This window comes from Hyla sarda, unplaced genomic scaffold (genome assembly GCF_029499605.1).
Source record: "Hyla sarda isolate aHylSar1 unplaced genomic scaffold, aHylSar1.hap1 scaffold_3024, whole genome shotgun sequence".
NCBI classification, from domain to species: domain Eukaryota; kingdom Metazoa; phylum Chordata; class Amphibia; order Anura; family Hylidae; genus Hyla; species Hyla sarda.
In genome coordinates, this window is record NW_026609742.1 from 7,501 (window position 1) to 25,492 (window position 17,992).

At 53.5% G+C, this 17,992-nt stretch overlaps 1 protein-coding gene across 1 annotated transcript in view; it reads left to right on the forward strand.

The window, feature by feature from the left end:
* LOC130327717 (vitamin D3 hydroxylase-associated protein-like) overlaps positions 1-17,252 on the forward strand; it is a gene marked incomplete at both ends in the record, with an annotated part of 22,562 nt that extends 5,310 nt beyond the window's left edge. The window contains 2 exons of the mRNA XM_056553418.1: positions 16,525-16,565; positions 17,128-17,252. Coding sequence (XP_056409393.1) covers positions 16,525-16,565; positions 17,128-17,252 — 166 coding nt within the window. The remainder of the gene's footprint in view (positions 1-16,524; positions 16,566-17,127) is intronic.
* Positions 17,253-17,992: the final 740 nt, after the last annotated feature.

Here is a 17,992-nt window from a genome sequence, read left to right on the forward strand (position 1 = left end):
GATTAATGATGGGGGGATCAGTGATTAATGATGGGGGGATCAGTGATTAATGATGGGGGGATCAGTGATTAATGATGGGGGGGATCAGTGATTAATGATGGGGGGATCAGTGATTAATGATGGGGGGATCAGTAATTAATGATGGGTGGATCAGTAATTAATGATGGGGGATCTATAATTTCTATTAAGTCTCTGATGAGTTTTCACAAATCTAGGGGATGTTACTGGTGTCGCGCGTGTAGGGGATGTTACTGGTGTCGCGCGTGTAGGGGATGTTACTGGTGTCGGGCGTGTAGGGGATGTTACTGGTGTCGGGCGTGTAGGGGATGTTACTGGTGTCGCGCGTGTAGGGGATGTTACTGGTGTCGCGCGTGTAGGGGATGTTACTGGTGTCGCGCGTGTAGGTGATGTTACTGGTGTCGCGCTTGTAGGTGATGTTACTGGTGTCGCGCGTGTAGGTGATGTTACTGGTGTCGGGCGTGTAGGGGATGTTACTGGTGTCGGGCGTGTAGGGGATGTTACTGGTGTCGGGCGTGTAGGGGATGTTACTGGTGTCGGGCGTGTAGGGGATGTTACTGGTGTAGGGGATGTTACTGGTGTAGGGGATGTTACTGATGTAGGGGATGTTACTGATGTAGGGGATGTTACTGGTGTCGCGCGTGTAGGTGATGTTACTGGTGTCGGGCGTGTAGGGGATGTTACTGGTGTAGGGGATGTTACTGGTGTCGGGCGTGTAGGGGATGTTACTGGTGTAGGGGATGTTACTGATGTAGGGGATGTTACTGGTGTAGGGGATGTTACTGGTGTCGGGCGTGTAGGGGATGTTACTGATGTAGGGGATGTTACTGATGTAGGGGATGTGACTGGTGTAGGGGATGTTACTGATGTAGGGGATGTTACTGGTGTAGCGGATGTTACTGGTGTAGGGGATGTTACTGATGTAGGGGATGTTACTGGTGTAGGGGATGTTACTGGTGTAGGGGATGTTACTGATGTAGGGGATGTTACTGATGTAGGGGATGTTACTGGTGTAGGGGATGTTACTGGTGTAGGGGATGTTACTGGTGTCGGGCGTGTAGGGGATGTTACTGGTGTAGGGGATGTTACTGATGTAGGGGATGTTACTGGTGTAGGGGATGTTACTGATGTAGGGGATGTTACTGGTGTAGGGGATGTTACTGATGTAGGGGATGTTACTGGTGTAGGGGATGTTACTGATGTAGGGGATGTTACTGATGTAGGGGATGTTACTGGTGTAGGGGATGTTACTGGTGTAGGGGATGTTACTGGTGTCGGGCGTGTAGGGGATGTTACTGGTGTAGGGGATGTTACTGATGTAGGGGATGTTACTGGTGTAGGGGATGTTACTGATGTAGGGGATGTTACTGGTGTAGGGGATGTTACTGATGTAGGGGATGTTACTGGTGTAGGGGATGTTACTGATGTAGGGGATGTTACTGGTGTAGGGGATGTTACTGATGTAGGGGATGTTACTGGTGTAGGGGATGTTACTGATGTAGGGGATGTTACTGATGTAGGGGATGTTACTGGTGTAGGGGATGTTACTGATGTAGGGGATGTTACTGGTGTAGGGGATGTTACTGGTGTAGGGGATGTTACTGGTGTAGGGGATGTTACTGATGTAGGGGATGTTACTGGTGTCGGGCGTGTAGGGGATGTTACTGGTGTCGGGCGTGTAGGGGATGTTACTGGTGTCCCCTCTTCCTCTCGCCCTTTTTCCTCCCTTTCTCCTCCTCTCGCCCTTCTTCCTCCTCTTCTCGCCCTTATTCCTCCTCCTCTTGCCCTTCTTCCTCTCGCCCTTCTTCCTCTCGCCCTTCTTCCTCTCGCCCTTCTTCCTCTCGGCCTTCTTCCTCTCGCCCTTCTTCCTCTCGCCCTTCTTCCTCCTCCTCTCGGCCTTCTTCCTCTCGCCCTTCTTCCTCCTCCTCTCACCCTTCTTCCTCTCGCCCTTCTTCCTCCCCCTCTCGCCCTTCTTCCTCTCGCCCTTCTTCTCCTCCTCTCTCGCCCTTCTTCCTCTCTGCCTTCTTCCTCCTCCTCTCGCCCTTCTTCCTCTCGCCCTTCTTCCTCCTCCTCTCGCCCTTCTTCCTCTCGCCCTTCTTCCTCCTCCTCTCGCCCTTCTTCCTCTCGCCCTTCTTCCTCCTCCTCTCGCCCTTCTTCTCCTCCTCCTCTCGCCCTTCTTCCTCTCGCCCTTCTTCCTCCTCCTCTAGCCCTTCTTCCTCCTCCTCTAGCCCTTCTTCCTCTTGCCCTTCTTCCTCTCTTCTTACTCCTCTTCTCGCCCTACTTCCTCCTCCTTTCACCCTTCTTCCTCCTTTTTCTTTGCCTCCTCCTCCTCTCACCTCTCTTCCTCCTCCTCTCACCCTTCTTCCCCCTCCATTCCCCCTTCTTCCTCTCTTCCCCCTCCATTTGCCCTTCTTCCCCCTCCATTCCCCCTTCTTCCTTTCTTCCTCCTCCTTTCACCCTTCTTCCTCTCCTCCTCCTCCTTTCGCCCTTCTTCCTCTCCTCTTCCTCCTCCTCTTGCTCTTCTTCCTCCTCCTCCTCTCGCCCTTCTTCATCTCTTCCTCCTCCTCTCGCCCTCCTTCCTCTCCTCCCTCCTCCTCATCTCGCCCTTCTTCTCTCTTCTTCCTCCATTTGCCCTTCTTCCTTCTCCAATTGCTCTTGTTCCTCTCTTCCTTCTCCATTTGCTCTTCTTCTCTTCTCCTCCTCTCGCCCTTCTTACTCCTCCTCCTCTCGACCTTCTTCCTCTCTTCCTCCTCCTCTCGCCCTCCTTCCTCTCCTCCTCCTCTCGCCCTTCTTCCTCTCTTCCTCCTCCTCCTTTCACCCTTCTTCCTCTCTTCCTCCTCCTCTCACCCTTCTTCCTCTCTTCCTCTTCCTCTCACCCTACTTCCTCTCTTCCTCCTCTCGCCTCTCTTCCTCCTCCTCTCACCCTTCTTCCTCCTTTCTCTTTGCCTCCTCCTCCTCTCTTTCTCCTCCTCTCATCCTTCTTCCCCCTCCATTCACCCTTCTTCCTCCTCCATTTGCCCCCCTTCTTCCTCTCTCCCTTCTAAATAAGCCCTTCTTCCTTTCTTCCTCCTCAATTCGCTCTTTTTCCTCTCTTCCTCCTCTTTTCACCCTTCTTCCTCTCTTCTTTCTCCATTCGCCCTTCTTCCTCTCTTCCTTCTCCATTCGCCCTTCTTCCTCTCTTCCTTCTCCATTCGCCCTTCTTCCTCTTTCCCTCCTCCATTCGTCCTTCTTCTGTTCCTTATCCATTTGCCCTTCTTCCTCTCTTCCCCCTCCATTTGCCTTTTTTCCTCTCTTCCTCCTCCGTTCCCCCTTCTTCCTCCCTTCTTCCTTTGCCCTTCTTCCTCTCTTCCTTCTAAATTAGCCCTTCTTCCTCTCTTCCTCCTTCATTTGCCCTTCTTCTGTTTCTCCTCCTCTTGCCCTTTTTCCTCTTCCTCTCGCCATTCCTTCTCTCTCCCTCCTCCATTCATCCTTCTTCTGTTCCTTTTCCATTTGCCCTTCTTCCTCTCTTTCTCCTCCTCTCGCCCCCTTCTTCCTCTCTTCCTCCTCCATTTGCCCTTCTTCTTCTGTTCCTCCTCCATTTGCCCTTCTTCATCCTCTATTTTCCCTTCTTCTGTTCCTCCTCCTCTCGCCATTCTTCCTTTCTTCCTCCTCCTCTCGTCCTTCTTCTGTTCCTGTTCCATTTGCTCTTCTTCCTCTCTTTCTCCTCCTCTCACCCCCTTCTTCCTCTCTTCCTCCTCCATTTGCCCTTCTTCCTCTCTTCCTCCTCCAATCGCCCTTGTTGCTCTCTTCTTCCTCCATTCGTTCTCCTTCTTCTGTTTCTCCTCCTTTCGCCCTTCTTCCTCTCTTCCTTCTCCATTCGCCCTTCTTCCTCTTTTCCTTCTCCTCTCACCTTTCTTCCTCTCATCCTCCATTCGCCCTTCTTGCTCTCTTCTTCCTCCATTCGCTCTTTTTCTTCTGTTGCTCCTCCTTTCTTCCTCCCCCTCTCACGCCCTTCTCCCTCTCCTCCTCCTCTTGCCCTTCTTCCTCTCCTCCTCCTCTCGCCCTTCTTCCTCTCCTCCTCCTCTCACCTTCTTCCTCTCTTCCTCCTCCTCTTGCCCTTCTTCCTCTCCTCTCACTCTCACCATTCTTCTGCTCTTCCTCCTCCTCTTGCCCTTCTTCCTCTCCTCCTCTTCCTCCTCCTCCCGCTCTTCTTCCTCTCTTCCTCCTCCTCCTCCTCCTCTCGCCCTTCTTCCTCTCCTCCTCTCGCCCTTCTTCCTCTCCTCCTCCTCCTCTCGCCCTTCTTCCTCTCTTGCTCCTCCTCTTGCCCTTCTTCCTCTCCTCCTCTTCCTCCTTCTCTAGCCCTTATTCCTCTTTCTCCTCCTCTCGCCCCCTTCTTCCTCGGTTCCTCCTCCATTTGCCCTTCTTCCTCTCTTCCTCCTCCTTTTGCGCTTCTTCCTCTCTTCCTCCTCCTTTTGCCCTTCTTCCTCTCTTCCTTCTCCATTCGCCCTTCTTCCTCTCTTCCTCCTCGTCCTCTCGCCCTTCTTCCTCTTTTCTCCTCCTCTTGCCCTTCTTCCTCTCCTCCTCCTTCTCTTCCTCCTCCTCTAGCCCTTCTTCCTCTCCTCCTCCTCTATCCCTTCTTCCTCTCCTCCTCCTCTCGCCCTTCTTTCTCTCCTCCTCCTCCTCCTCTAGCGCTTCTTTCTCTCCTCCTCCTCTCGCCCTTCTTCCTCTCCTCCTCCTCCTCCTCTCACCCTTCTTCCTCTCCTCCTCCTTCTCTTCCTCCTCCTCTAGCCCTGCTTCCTCTCCTCTTCTAGCCCTTCTTCCTCTCCTCCTCCTCTCGCCCTTCTTCCTCTCCTCCTCCTCCTCTCCTCCTCCTCTAGCCCTTCTTCCTCTCCTCCTCTTCCTCCTCCTCTCACCCTTCTTCCTCTCTTCCTCTTCCTCTCACCCTACTTCCTCTCTTCCTCCTCTCGCCTCTCTTCCTCCTCCTCTCACACTTCTTCCTCCTTTCTCTTTGCCTCCTCCTCCTCTCTTCCTCCTCCTCTCATCCTTCTTCCCCCTCCATTCACCCTTCTTCCTCCTCCATTTGCCCCCTTCTTCCTCTCTCCCTTCTAAATAAGCCCTTCTTCCTCTCTTCGTTCTCCATTCGCCCTTCTTCCTCTCTTCCTTCTCCATTCGCCCTTCTTCCTCTTTCCCTCCTCCATGCGTCCTTCTTCTGATCCTTATCCATTTGCCCTTCTTCCTCTCTTCCCCCTCATTTGCCTTTTTTCCTCTCTTGCTCCTCCGTTCCCCCTTCTTCCTCCCTTCTCCCTTCTTCCTTTGCCCTTCTTCCTCTCTTCCTTCTAAATTAGCCCTTTTTCCTCTCTTCCTCCTTCATTTGCCCTTCTTCTGTTTCTCCTCCTCTTGCCCTTTTTCCTCTTCCTCTCACCATTCTTCCTCTCTCCCTCCTCCATTCATCCTTCTTCTGTTCCTTTTCCATTTGCCCTTCTTCCTCTCTTTCTCCTCCTCTCGCCCCCCTTCTTCCTCTCTTCCTCCTCCATTTGCCCTTCTTCTTCTGTTCCTCCTCCATTTGCCCTTCTTCCTCCGCTATTTTCCCTTCTTCTGTTCCTCCTCCTCTAGCCATTCTTCCTTTCTTCCTCCTCCTCTCGTCCTTCTTCTGTTCCTTTTCCATTTGCTCTTCTTCCTCTCTTTCTCCTCCTCTCACCCCCTTCTTCCTCTCTTCCTCCTCCATTTGCCCTTCTTCCTCTCTTCCTCCTCCAATCACCCTTGTTGCTCTCTTCTTCCTCCATTCGTTCTCCTTCTTCTGTTTCTCCTCCTTTCGCCCTTCTTCCTCTCTTCCTTCTCCATTCGCCCTTCTTCCTCTTTTCCTTCTCCTCTCACCTTTCTTCCTCTCCTCCTCCATTCGCCCTTCTTGCTCTCTTCTTCCTCCATTCGCTCTTCTTCTTCTGTTGCTCCTCCTTTCTTCCTCCCCCTCTCGCGCCCTTCTCCCTCTCCTCCTCCTCTTGCCCTTCTTCCTCTCCTCCTCCTCTCGCCCTTCTTCCTCTCCTCCTCCTCTCACCCTTCTTCCTCTCTTCCTCCTCCTCTTGCCCTTCTTCCTCTCCTCTCACTCTCACCATTCTTCTGCTCTTCCTCCTCCTCTTGCCCTTCTTCCTCTCCTCCTCTTCCTCCTCCTCCCGCTCTTCTTCCTCTCTTCCTCCTCCTCCTCCTCCTCTCGCCCTTCTTCCTCTCCTCCTCCTCTCGCCCTTCTTCCTCTCTTGCTCCTCCTCTTGCCCTTCTTCCTCTTTTCTCCTCCTCTTGCCCTTCTTCCTCTCCTCCTCCTTCTCTTCCTCCTCCTCTAGCCCTTCTTCCTCTCCTCCTCCTCTCGTCCTTCTTTCTCTCCTCCTCCTCCTCCTCTAGCGCTTCTTCCTCTCCTCCTCCTCTCGCCCTTCTTCCTCTCCTCCTCCTCCTCCTCTCACCCTTCTTCCTCTCCTCCTCCTTCTCTTCCTCCTCCTCTAGCCCTGCTTCCTCTCCTCTTCTAGCCCTTCTTCCTCTCCTCCTCCTCTCGCCCTTCTTCCTCTCCTCCTCCTCCTCTTCCTCCTCCTCTAGCCCTTCTTCCTCTCCTCCTCTTCCTCCTCCTCTCACCCTTCTTCCTCTCTTCCTCTTCCTCTCACCCTACTTCCTCTCTTCCTCCTCTCGCCTCTCTTCCTCCTCCTCTCACACTTCTTCCTCCTTTCTCTTTGCCTCCTCCTCCTCTCTTCCTCCTCCTCTCATCCTTCTTCCCCCTCCATTCACCCTTCTTCCTCCTCCATTTGCCCCCCCTTCTTCCTCTCTCCCTTCTAAATAAGCCCTTCTTCCTTTCTTCCTCCTCAATTCGCTCTTTTTCCTCTCTTCCTCCTCTTTTCACCCTTCTTCCTCTCTTCGTTCTCCATTCGCCCTTCTTCCTCTCTTCCTTCTCCATTCGCCCTTCTTCCTCTTTCCCTCCTCCATGCGTCCTTCTTCTGATCCTTATCCATTTGCCCTTCTTCCTCTCTTCCCCCTCATTTGCCTTTTTTCCTCTCTTCCTCCTCCGTTCCCCCTTCTTCCTCCCTTCTTCCTTTGCCCTTCTTCCTCTCTTCCTTCTAAATTAGCCCTTCTTCCTCTCTTCCTCCTTCATTTGCCCTTCTTCTGTTTCTCCTCCTCTTGCCCTTTTTCCTCTTCCTCTCGCCATTCTTCCTCTCTCCCTCCTCCATTCATCCTTCTTCTGTTCCTTTTCCATTTGCCCTTCATCCTCTCTTTCTCCTCCTCTCGCCCCCTTCTTCCTCTCTTCCTCCTCCATTTGCCCTTCTTCTTCTGTTCCTCCTCCATTTGCCCTTCTTCCTCCGCTATTTTCCCTTCTTCTGTTCCTCCTCCTCTCGCCATTCTTCCTTTCTTCCTCCTCCTCTCGTCCTTCTTCTGTTCCTTTTCCATTTGCTCTTCTTCCTCTCTTTCTCCTCCTCTCACCCCCTTCTTCCTCTCTTCCTCCTCCATTTGCCCTTCTTCCTCTCTTCCTCCTCCAATCGCCCTTGTTGCTCTCTTCTTCCTCCATTCGTTCTCCTTCTTCTGTTTCTCCTCCTTTCGCCCTTCTTCCTCTCTTCCTTCTCCATTCGCCCTTCTTCCTCTTTTCCTTCTCCTCTCACCTTTCTTCCTCTCCTCCTCCATTCGCCCTTCTTGCTCTCTTCTTCCTCCATTCGCTCTTCTTCTTCTGTTGCTCCTCCTTTCTTCCTCCCCCTCTCGCGCCCTTCTCCCTCTCCTCCTCCTCTTGCCCTTCTTCCTCTCCTCCTCCTCTCGCCCTTCTTCCTCTCCTCCTCCTCTCACCCTTCTTCCTCTCTTCCTCCTCCTCTTGCCCTTCTTCCTCTCCTCTCACTCTCACCATTCTTCTGCTCTTCCTCCTCCTCTTGCCCTTCTTCCTCTCCTCCTCTTCCTCCTCCCGCTCTTCTTCCTCTCTTCCTCCTCCTCCTCCTCCTCTCGCCCTTCTTCCTCTCCTCCTCCTCTCGCCCTTCTTCCTCTCTTGCTCCTCCTCTTGCCCTTCTTCCTCTCCTCCTCTTCCTCCTTCTCTAGCCCTTATTCCTCTTTCTCCTCCTCTCGCCCCCTTCTTCCTCGGTTCCTCCTCCATTTGCCCTTCTTCGTCTGTTCCTCCTCCATTCGCCCTTCTTGCTCTCTTCTTCCTCCATTCGCTCTTCTTCTCTTCCTCCTCCTCCTTTCGCCCTTCTTCCTCTCTTCCTCTTCCATTCGCCCTTCTTCCTCCTCCATTTTCCCTTCTTCTGTTCCTCCTTCTCTCGCCATTCTTCCTTTCTTCCTCCTCCTCTCGTCCTACTTCATTTGCCCTTCTTCCTCTCTGTCTCTCTTCCTCCTCCATTTGCTCTTCTTCCTCTCTTTCTCCTCCTCTCGCCCCCTTCTTCCTCTCCTCCTCCTTTCGCCCTTCTTCCTCTCTTCCTTCTCCATTCGCCCTTCTTCCTCTCTTCCTCCTCGTCCTCTCGCCCTTCTTCCTCTTTTCTCCTCCTCTTGCCCTTCTTCCTCTCCTCCTCCTCCTTCTCTTCCTCCTCCTCTAGCCCTTCTTCCTCTCCTCCTCCTCTATCCCTTCTTCCTCTCCTCCTCCTCTCGCCCTTCTTTCTCTCCTCCTCCTCCTCCTCTAGCGCTTCTTCCTCTCCTCCTCCTCTCGCCCTTCTTCCTCTCCTCCTCTTCCTCCTCCTCTCACCCTTCTTCCTCTCTTCCTCTTCCTCTCACCCTACTTCCTCTCTTCCTCCTCTCGCCTCTCTTCCTCCTCCTCTCACACTTCTTCCTCCTTTCTCTTTGCCTCCTCCTCTCTTCCTCCTCCTCTCATCCTTCTTCCCCCTCCATTCACCCTTCTTCCTCCTCCATTTGCCCCCTTCTTCCTCTCTCCCTTCTAAATAAGCCCTTCTTCCTTTCTTCCTCCTCAATTCGCTCTTTTTCCTCTCTTCCTCCTCTTTTCACCCATCTTCCTCTCTTCGTTCTCCATTCGCCCTTCTTCCTCTCTTCGTTCTCCATTCGCCCTTCTTCCTCTCTTCCTTCTCCATTCACCCTTCTTCCTCTTTTCCTTCTCCTCTCACCTTTCTTCCTCTCCTCCTCCATTCGCCCTTCTTGCTCTCTTCTTCCTCCATTCGCTCTTCTTCTTCTGTTGCTCCTCCTTTCTTCCTCCCCCTCTCGCGCCCTTCTCCCTCTCCTCCTCCTCTTGCCCTTCTTCCTCTCCTCCTCCTCTCGCCCTTCTTCCTCTCCTCCTCCTCTCGCCCTTCTTCCTCTCCTCCTCCACTCACCCTTCTTCCTCTCTTCCTCCTCCTCTTGCCCTTCTTCCTCTCCTCTCACTCTCACCATTCTTCTGCTCTTCCTCCTCCTCTTGCCCTTCTTCCTCTCCTCCTCTTCCTCCTCCTCCCGCTCTTCTTCCTCTCTTCCTCCTCCTCCTCCTCCTCTCGCCCTTCTTCCTCTCCTCCTCTCGCCCTTCTTCCTCTCCTCCTCCTCCTCTCGCCCTTCTTCCTCTCTTGCTCCTCCTCTTGCCCTTCTTCCTCTCCTCCTCTTCCTCCTTCTCTAGCCCTTATTCCTCTTTCTCCTCCTCTCGCCCCCTTCTTCCTCGGTTCCTCCTCCATTTGCCCTTCTTCGTCTGTTCCTCCTCCATTCGCCCTTCTTGCTCTCTTCTTCCTCCATTCGCTCTTCTTCTCTTCCTCCTCCTCCTTTCGCCCTTCTTCCTCTCTTCCTCCTCCATTCGCCCTTCTTCCTCCTCCATTTTCCCTTCTTCTGTTCCTCCTTCTCTCGCCATTCTTCCTTTCTTCCTCCTCCTCTCGTCCTTCTTCATTTGCCCTTCTTCCTCTCTGTCTCTCTTCCTCCTCCATTTGCTCTTCTTCCTCTCTTTCTCCTCCTCTCGCCCCCTTCTTCCTCTCCTCCTCCTCCTCCACCTCTCACCCTTCTTCCTCTCCTCCTCCTCCTCTCGCCCTTCTTTCTCCCCTCCTCCTCCTCTATCCCTTCTTCCTCTCCTCCTCCTCTCGCCCTTCTTTCTCTCCTCCTCCTCCTCTATCCCTTCTTCCTCTCCTCCTCCTCTCGCCCTTCTTTCTCTCCTCCTCCTCTTCTAGCCCTTCTTCCTCTCCTCCTCCTCTCGCCCTTCTTCATCTCCTCCTCCTCCTCTCTCCTCCTCTAGCCTCTCTAGCCCTTCTTCCTCTTCCTCCTCCTCTAGCCCTTCTTCCTCTCCTCCTCCATCTCTTCCTCCTCCTCTAGCCCTTCTTCCTCTCCTCCTCCTCTCACCCTTCTTCCTCTCCTCCTCCTCTTCCTCTCCTCCTCCTTCTCTTCCTCCTCCTCTAGCCCTTCTTCCTCTCTTCCCCCTCCTCTTGCCCTTCTTCCTCTCCTCCTCTTACTCCTTCTCTAGCCCTTATTCCTCTTTCTCTTCCTCTCGCCCCCTTCTTCCTCTGTTCCTCCTCCATTTGCCCTTCTTCGTCTGTTCCTCCTCCATTCGCCCTTCTTGCTCTCTTCTTCCTCCATTCGCTCTTCTTCTCTTCCTCCTCCTCCTTTCGCCCTTCTTCCTCTCTTCCTCCTCCATTCGCCCTTCTTCCTCTCTTCCTCCTCCATTTTCCCTTCTTCTGTTCCTCCTTCTCTCGCCATTCTTCCTTTCTTCCCTCCTCCTCTCGTCCTTCTTCTGTTCCTTTTCCATTTGCACTTCTTCCTCTCTGTCTCTCTTCCTCCTCCATTTGCTCTTCTTCCTCTCTTTCTCCTCCTCTCGCCCCCTTCTTCCTCGGTTCCTCCTCCATTTGCCCTTCTTCGTCTGTTCCTCCTCCATTCGCCCTTCTTGCTCTCTTCTTCCTCCATTCGCTCTTCTTCTCTTCCTCCTCCTCCTTTCGCCCTTCTTCCTCTCTTCCTCTTCCATTCGCCCTTCTTCCTCCTCCATTTTCCCTTCTTCTGTTCCTCCTTCTCTCGCCATTCTTCCTTTCTTCCTCCTCCTCTCGTCCTACTTCATTTGCCCTTCTTCCTCTCTGTCTCTCTTCCTCCTCCATTTGCTCTTCTTCCTCTCTTTCTCCTCCTCTCGCCCCCTTCTTCCTCTCCTCCTCCTTTCGCCCTTCTTCCTCTCTTCCTTCTCCATTCGCCCTTCTTCCTCTCTTCCTCCTCGTCCTCTTCGCCCTTCTTCCTCTTTTCTCCTCCTCTTGCCCTTCTTCCTCTCCTCCTCCTCCTTCTCTCTTCCTCCTCCTCTAGCCCTTCTTCCTCTCCTCCTCCTCTATCCCTTCTTCCTCTCCTCCTCCTCTCGCCCTTCTTTCTCTCCTCCTCCTCCTCCTCTAGCGCTTCTTCCTCTCCTCCTCCTCTCGCCCTTCTTCCTCTCCTCCTCTTCCTCCTCCTCTCACCCTTCTTCCTCTCTTCCTCTTCCTCTCACCCTACTTCCTCTCTTCCTCCTCTCGCCTCTCTTCCTCCTCCTCTCACACTTCTTCCTCCTTTCTCTTTGCCTCCTCCTCTCTTCCTCCTCCTCTCATCCTTCTTCCCCCTCCATTCACCCTTCTTCCTCCTCCATTTGCCCCCTTCTTCCTCTCTCCCTTCTAAATAAGCCCTTCTTCCTTTCTTCCTCCTCAATTCGCTCTTTTTCCTCTCTTCCTCCTCTTTTCACCCATCTTCCTCTCTTCGTTCTCCATTCGCCCTTCTTCCTCTCTTCGTTCTCCATTCGCCCTTCTTCCTCTCTTCCTTCTCCATTCACCCTTCTTCCTCTTTTCCTTCTCCTCTCACCTTTCTTCCTCTCCTCCTCCATTCGCCCTTCTTGCTCTCTTCTTCCTCCATTCGCTCTTCTTCTTCTGTTGCTCCTCCTTTCTTCCTCCCCCTCTCGCGCCCTTCTCCCTCTCTCCTCCTCCTCTTGCCCTTCTTCCTCTCCTCCTCCTCTCGCCCTTCTTCCTCTCCTCCTCCTCTCGCCCTTCTTCCTCTCCTCCTCCACTCACCCTTCTTCCTCTCTTCCTCCTCCTCTTGCCCTTCTTCCTCTCCTCTCACTCTCACCATTCTTCTGCTCTTCCTCCTCCTCTTGCCCTTCTTCCTCTCCTCCTCTTCCTCCTCCTCCCGCTCTTCTTCCTCTCTTCCTCCTCCTCCTCCTCCTCTCGCCCTTCTTTCTCTCCTCCTCTCGCCCTTCTTCCTCTCCTCCTCCTCCTCTCGCCCTTCTTCCTCTCTTGCTCCTCCTCTTGCCCTTCTTCCTCTCCTCCTCTTCCTCCTTCTCTAGCCCTTATTCCTCTTTCTCCTCCTCTCGCCCCCTTCTTCCTCGGTTCCTCCTCCATTTGCCCTTCTTCGTCTGTTCCTCCTCCATTCGCCCTTCTTGCTCTCTTCTTCCTCCATTCGCTCTTCTTCTCTTCCTCCTCCTCCTTTCGCCCTTCTTCCTCTCTTCCTCCTCCATTCGCCTTCTTCTCCTCCTCCATTTTCCCTTCTTCTGTTCCTCCTTCTCTCGCCATTCTTCCTTTCTTCCTCCTCCTCTCGTCCTTCTTCATTTGCCCTTCTTCCTCTCTGTCTCTCTTCCTCCTCCATTTGCTCTTCTTCCTCTCTTTCTCCTCCTCTCGCCCCCCTTCTTCCTCTCCTCCTCCTCCTCCACCTCTCACCCTTCTTCCTCTCCTCCTCCTCCTCTCGCCCTTCTTTCTCCCCTCCTCCTCCTCTATCCCTTCTTCCTCTCCTCCTCCTCTCGCCCTTCTTTCTCTCCTCCTCCTCCTCTATCCCTTCTTCCTCTCTCCTCCTCCTCTCGCCCTTCTTTCTCTCCTCCTCCTCTTCTAGCCCTTCTTCCTCTCCTCCTCCTCTCGCCCTTCTTCATCTCCTCCTCCTCCTCTTCCTCCTCCTCTAGCCCTTCTTCCTCTTCCTCCTCCTCTAGCCCTTCTTCCTCTCCTCCTCCATCTCTTCCTCCTCCTCTAGCCCTTCTTCCTCTCCTCCTCCTCTCACCCTTCTTCCTCTCCTCCTCCTCTTCCTCTCCTCCTCCTTCTCTTTCCTCCTCCTCTAGCCCTTCTTCCTCTCTTCCCCCTCCTCTTGCCCTTCTTCTCCTCTCCTCCTCTTACTCCTTCTCTAGCCCTTATTCCTCTTTCTCTTCCTCTCGCCCCCTTCTTCCTCTGTTCCTCCTCCATTTGCCCTTCTTCGTCTGTTCCTCCTCCATTCGCCCTTCTTGCTCTCTTCTTCCTCCATTCGCTCTTCTTCTCTTCCTCCTCCTCCTTTCGCCCTTCTTCCTCTCTTCCTCCTCCATTCGCCCTTCTTCCTCTCTTCCTCCTCCATTTTCCCTTCTTCTGTTCCTCCTTCTCTCGCCATTCTTCCTTTCTTCCTCCTCCTCTCGTCCTTCTTCTGTTCCTTTTCCATTTGCACTTCTTCCTCTCTGTCTCTCTTCCTCCTCCATTTGCTCTTCTTCCTCTCTTTCTCCTCCTCTCGCCCCCTTCTTCCTCGGTTCCTCCTCCATTTGCCCTTCTTCGTCTGTTCCTCCTCCATTCGCCCTTCTTGCTCTCTTCTTCCTCCATTCGCTCTTCTTCTCTTCCTCCTCCTCCTTTCGCCCTTCTTCCTCTCTTCCTCTTCCATTCGCCCTTCTTCCTCCTCCATTTTCCCTTCTTCTGTTCCTCCTTCTCTCGCCATTCTTCCTTTCTTCCTCCTCCTCTCGTCCTACTTCATTTGCCCTTCTTCCTCTCTGTCTCTCTTCCTCCTCCATTTGCTCTTCTTCCTCTCTTTCTCCTCCTCTCGCCCCCTTCTTCCTCTCCTCCTCCTTTCGCCCTTCTTCCTCTCTTCCTTCTCCATTCGCCCTTCTTCCTCTCTTCCTCCTCGTCCTCTCGCCCTTCTTCCTCTTTTCTCCTCCTCTTGCCCTTCTTCCTCTCCTCCTCCTTCTCTTCCTCCTCCTCTAGCCCTTCTTCCTCTCCTCCTCCTCTATCCCTTCTTCCTCTCCTCCTCCTCTCGTCCTTCTTTCTCTCCTCCTCCTCCTCCTCTAGCGCTTCTTCCTCTCCTCCTCTCGCCCTTCTTCCTCTCCTCCTCTTCCTCCTCCTCTCACCCTACTTCCTCTCTTCCTCTTCCTCTCACCCTACTTCCTCTCTTCCTCCTCTCGCCTCTCTTCCTCCTCCTCTCACACTTCTTCCTCCTTTCTCTTTGCCTCCTCCTCCTCTCTTCCTCCTCCTCTCATCCTTCTTCCCCCTCCATTCACCCTTCTTCCTCTCTCCCTTCTAAATAAGCCCTTCTTCCTTTCTTCCTCCTCAATTCGCTCTTTTTCACCCATCTTCCTCTCTTCGTTCTCCATTCGCCCTTCTTCCTCTCTTCGTTCTCCATTCGCCCTTCTTCCTCTCTTCCTTCTCCATTCACCCTTCTTCCTCTTTCCCTCCTCCATGCGTCCTTCTTCTGTTCCTTATCCATTTGCCCTTCTTCCTCTCTTCCCCCTCCATTTGCCTTTTTTCCTCTCTTCCTCCTCCGTTCCCCCTTCTTCCTCCCTTCTCCCTTCTTCCTTTGCCCTTCTTCCTCTCTTCCTTCTAAATTAGCCCTTCTTCCTCTCTTCCTCCTTCATTTGCCCTTCTTCTGTTTCTCCTCCTCTTGCCCTTTTTCCTCTTCCTCTCGCCATTCTTCCTCTCTCCCTCCTCCATTCATCCTTCTTCTGTTCCTTTTCCATTTGCCCTTCTTCCCTCTCTTTCTCCTCCTCTCGCCCCCTTCTTCCTCTCTTCCTCCTCCATTTGCCCTTCTTCTTCTTCTGTTCCTCCTCCATTTGCCCTTCTTCCTCCTCTATTTTCCCTTCTTCTGTTCCTCCTCCTCTCGCCATTCTTCCTTTCTTCCTCCTCCTCTCGTCCTTCTTCTGTTCCTTTTCCATTTGCTCTTCTTCCTCTCTTTCTCCTCCTCTCGCCCCCTTCTTCCTCTCCTCCTCCTTTCGCCCTTCTTCCTCTCTTCCTTCTCCATTCGCCCTTCTTCCTCTCTTCCTCCTCGTCCTCTCGCCCTTCTTCCTCTTTTCTCCTCCTCTTGCCCTTCTTCCTCTCCTCCTCCTTCTCTTCCTCCTCCTCTAGCCCTTCTTCCTCTCCTCCTCCTCTCGCCCTTCTTCCTCTCTTCCTCCTCCTCTTGCCCTTCTTCCTCTCCTCCTCTTACTCCTTCTCTAGGCCTTATTCCTCTTTCTCCTCCTCTCGCCCCCTTCTTCCTCTGTTCCTCCTCCATTTGCCCTTCTTCGTCTGTTCCTCCTCTATTCGCCCTTCTTGCTCTCTTCTTCCTCCATTTGCTCTTCTTCTCTTCCTCCTCCTCCTTTCGCCCTTCTTCCTCTCTTCCTCCTCCATTCGCCCTTGTTCCTCTCTTCCTCCTCCATTTTCCCTTCTTCTGTTCCTCCTTCTCTCGCCATTCTTCCTTTCTTCCTCCTCCTCTCGTCCTTCTTCTGTTCCTTTTCCATTTGCCCTTCTTCCTCTCTGTCTCTCTTCCTCCTCCATTTGCTCTTCTTCCTCTCTTTCTCCTCCTCTCGCCCCCTTCTTCCTCTCCTCCTCCTCCTTTCACCTTTCTTCCTCTCTTCCTCCTTGTCCTCTTGCCCTTCATCCTCTTTTCTCCTCCTCTTGCCCTTCTTCCTCTCCTCCTCTAGCCCTTCTTCCTCTCCTCCTCCTCTAGCCCTTCTTCCTCTCCTCCTCCTCTCGCCCTTCTTCCTCTCCTCCTCCTCTTCCTCCTCCTCTTCCTCCTCCTCCTCTAGTCCTTCTTCCTCTCCTCCTCCTCTCGTCCTTCTTCCTCTCCTCTTCCTCCTCCTCTTGCCCTTCTTCCTCTCCTCCTCCTCTCGCCCCTTCTTCCTCTCCTCCTCCTCCTCTTCCTCCTCCTCTAGCCCTGCTTCCTCTCCTCCTCTAGCCCTTCTTCCTTTCCTCCTCCTCTCGCCCTTCTTCCTCTCCTCCTCCTCCTCTTCCTCCTCCTCTAGCCCTTCTTCCTCTCCTCCTCTTCCTCCTCCTCTAGCCCTTCTTCCTCTCCTCCTCCTTCTCTTCCTCCTCCTCTAGCCCTTCTTCCTCTCCTCCTCCTCTTCCTCCTCCTCCTCTTCCTCCTCCTCTTGCCCTTCTTCCTCTCCTCCTCCTTCTCTTCCTTCTCCTCTAGCCCTTCTTCCTCTCTTCCTCCTCCTCTTGCCCTTCTTCCTCTCCTCCTCCTTCACTTGCCCTTCTTCCTCTCCTCCTCCTTCTCTTCCTCCTCCTCTCGCCCTTCTTCCTCTCCTCCTCCTCCTCCTCTAGCCCTTCTTCCTCTCCTCCTCCTTCTCTTGCCCTTCTTCCTCTCCTCCTCCTTCTCTTCCTCCTCCTCTAGCCCTTCTTCCTCTCCTCCTCCTCCTCTCGCCCTTCTTCCTCTGCTCCTCCTCCTCCTCTAGCCCTTCTTCCTCTCCTCCTCCTCTCGCCCTTCTTCCTCTCCTCCTCCTCCTCCTCTCACCCTTCTTCCTCTCCTCCTCCTCCTCCTCCTCTCGCCCTTCTTCCTCTGCTCCTCCTCCTCCTCTAGCCCTTCTTCCTCTCCTCCTCCTCTCGCCCTTCTTCCTCTCCTCCTCCTCCACCTCTCACCCTTCTTCCTCTCCTCCTCCTCCTCTCGCCCTTCTTCCTCTCTTTCTCCTTATTCCTGTAGTGGTTTACCCTCATTCTGTTTTGTTCTCAGTGATCTTGGATTTCTTACTCCGGTCAGTGGGATGAAGTCAGGTTGGTCATTTTGCTGATGTCTGTGCCGCCATCCTTCTCTATTATCCGTAGAATGACCCCAGGGGTCTCCCATAACACATAATAACATTGCACCAAGTGTTTCTGTGACCTATGTAGTCTCATGTGGCTGCCCCCCACACCCTCTGTATCCTCGTGTGACCACCGCTCTCTGTATCCTCGTGTGACCCCCGCTCTCTGTATCCTCGTGTGACCCCCGCTCTCTGTATCCTCGTGTGACCCCCGCTCTCTGTAACCTCGTGTGACCCCCGCTCTCTGTATCCTCGCGTGACCCCCGCTCTCTGTATCCTCGCGTGACCCCCGCTCTCTGTATCCTCGCGTGACCCCCGCTCTCTGTATCCTCGTGTGACCCCCGCTCTCTGTATCTTCGCGTGACCCCCGCTCTCTGTATCTTCGCGTGACCCCCGCTCTCTGTATCCTCGTGTGACCCCCGCTCTCTGTATCCTCGTGTGACCCCCGCTCTCTGTATCCTCGTGTGACCCACACTCTCTGTATCCTCGTGTGACCCCCGCTCTCATATCTCATAAGACTCCTCTGGTTGTAGCGGTGTCGATGCCAGGCCCGATGGCGCGGGATGTGGACAGCTTGGCCTTGTTTATGAAAGCCGTTTTATGTGATGACCTCTTCCAGCTCGACCCCTCGGTGCCTCCAGTCCCATTCAATGATGAGGTAATTGTCCCTTATATGTATTATGTCCAATCATTCCAAGCTGTCTGTCACTGTTCCCTGTTCTCTGACCACTGGGTGGGGCTGTGGGTCACTATGACCTCCTCAGCTCTGCTATCCTTGTACTGGTGACTGCACTTCCTGTGGGTCACTATGACCTCCTCAGCTCTGCTATCCTTGTACTGGTGACTGCACTTCCTGTGGGACACTATGTCCTCCTCAGCTCTGCTATCCTTGTACTGGTGACTGCACTTCCTGTGGGACACTATGACCTCCTCAGCTCTGCTATCCTTGTACTGGTGACTGCACTTCCTCTATTCGCCCTTCTTCCTCCTCCATTCCCCCTTCTTCCTCTCTTCCTCCTCCATTCCCCCTTCTTCCTCTCTTCCTCCTCCATTTATCCCCCTTCTTTCTCTCTTCCTTCTAGATAAGCCCTTCTTCCTTTCTTCCTCCTCAATTCGCTCTTTTTCCTCTCTTCCTCCTCAATTTGCCCTTCTTCCTCTCTTCCTCCTCCGTTCCCCCTTCTTCCTTCTCCGTTTGCCCTTCTTCCTCTCTTCCTTCTAAATTAGCCCTTCTTCCTCTCTTCCTCCTCCATTCGCCTTTCTTGTCTCTTCTTCCTCCATTCGCTCTACTTCTTCTGTTCCTCCTCCTTTCGCCCTTCATCCTCTTTTCCTTCTCCGTTCGCACTTCTTCCTCTCTTCCTTCTCCATTCGCCCTTCTTCCTCTCTTCCTCCTCCTCTCGC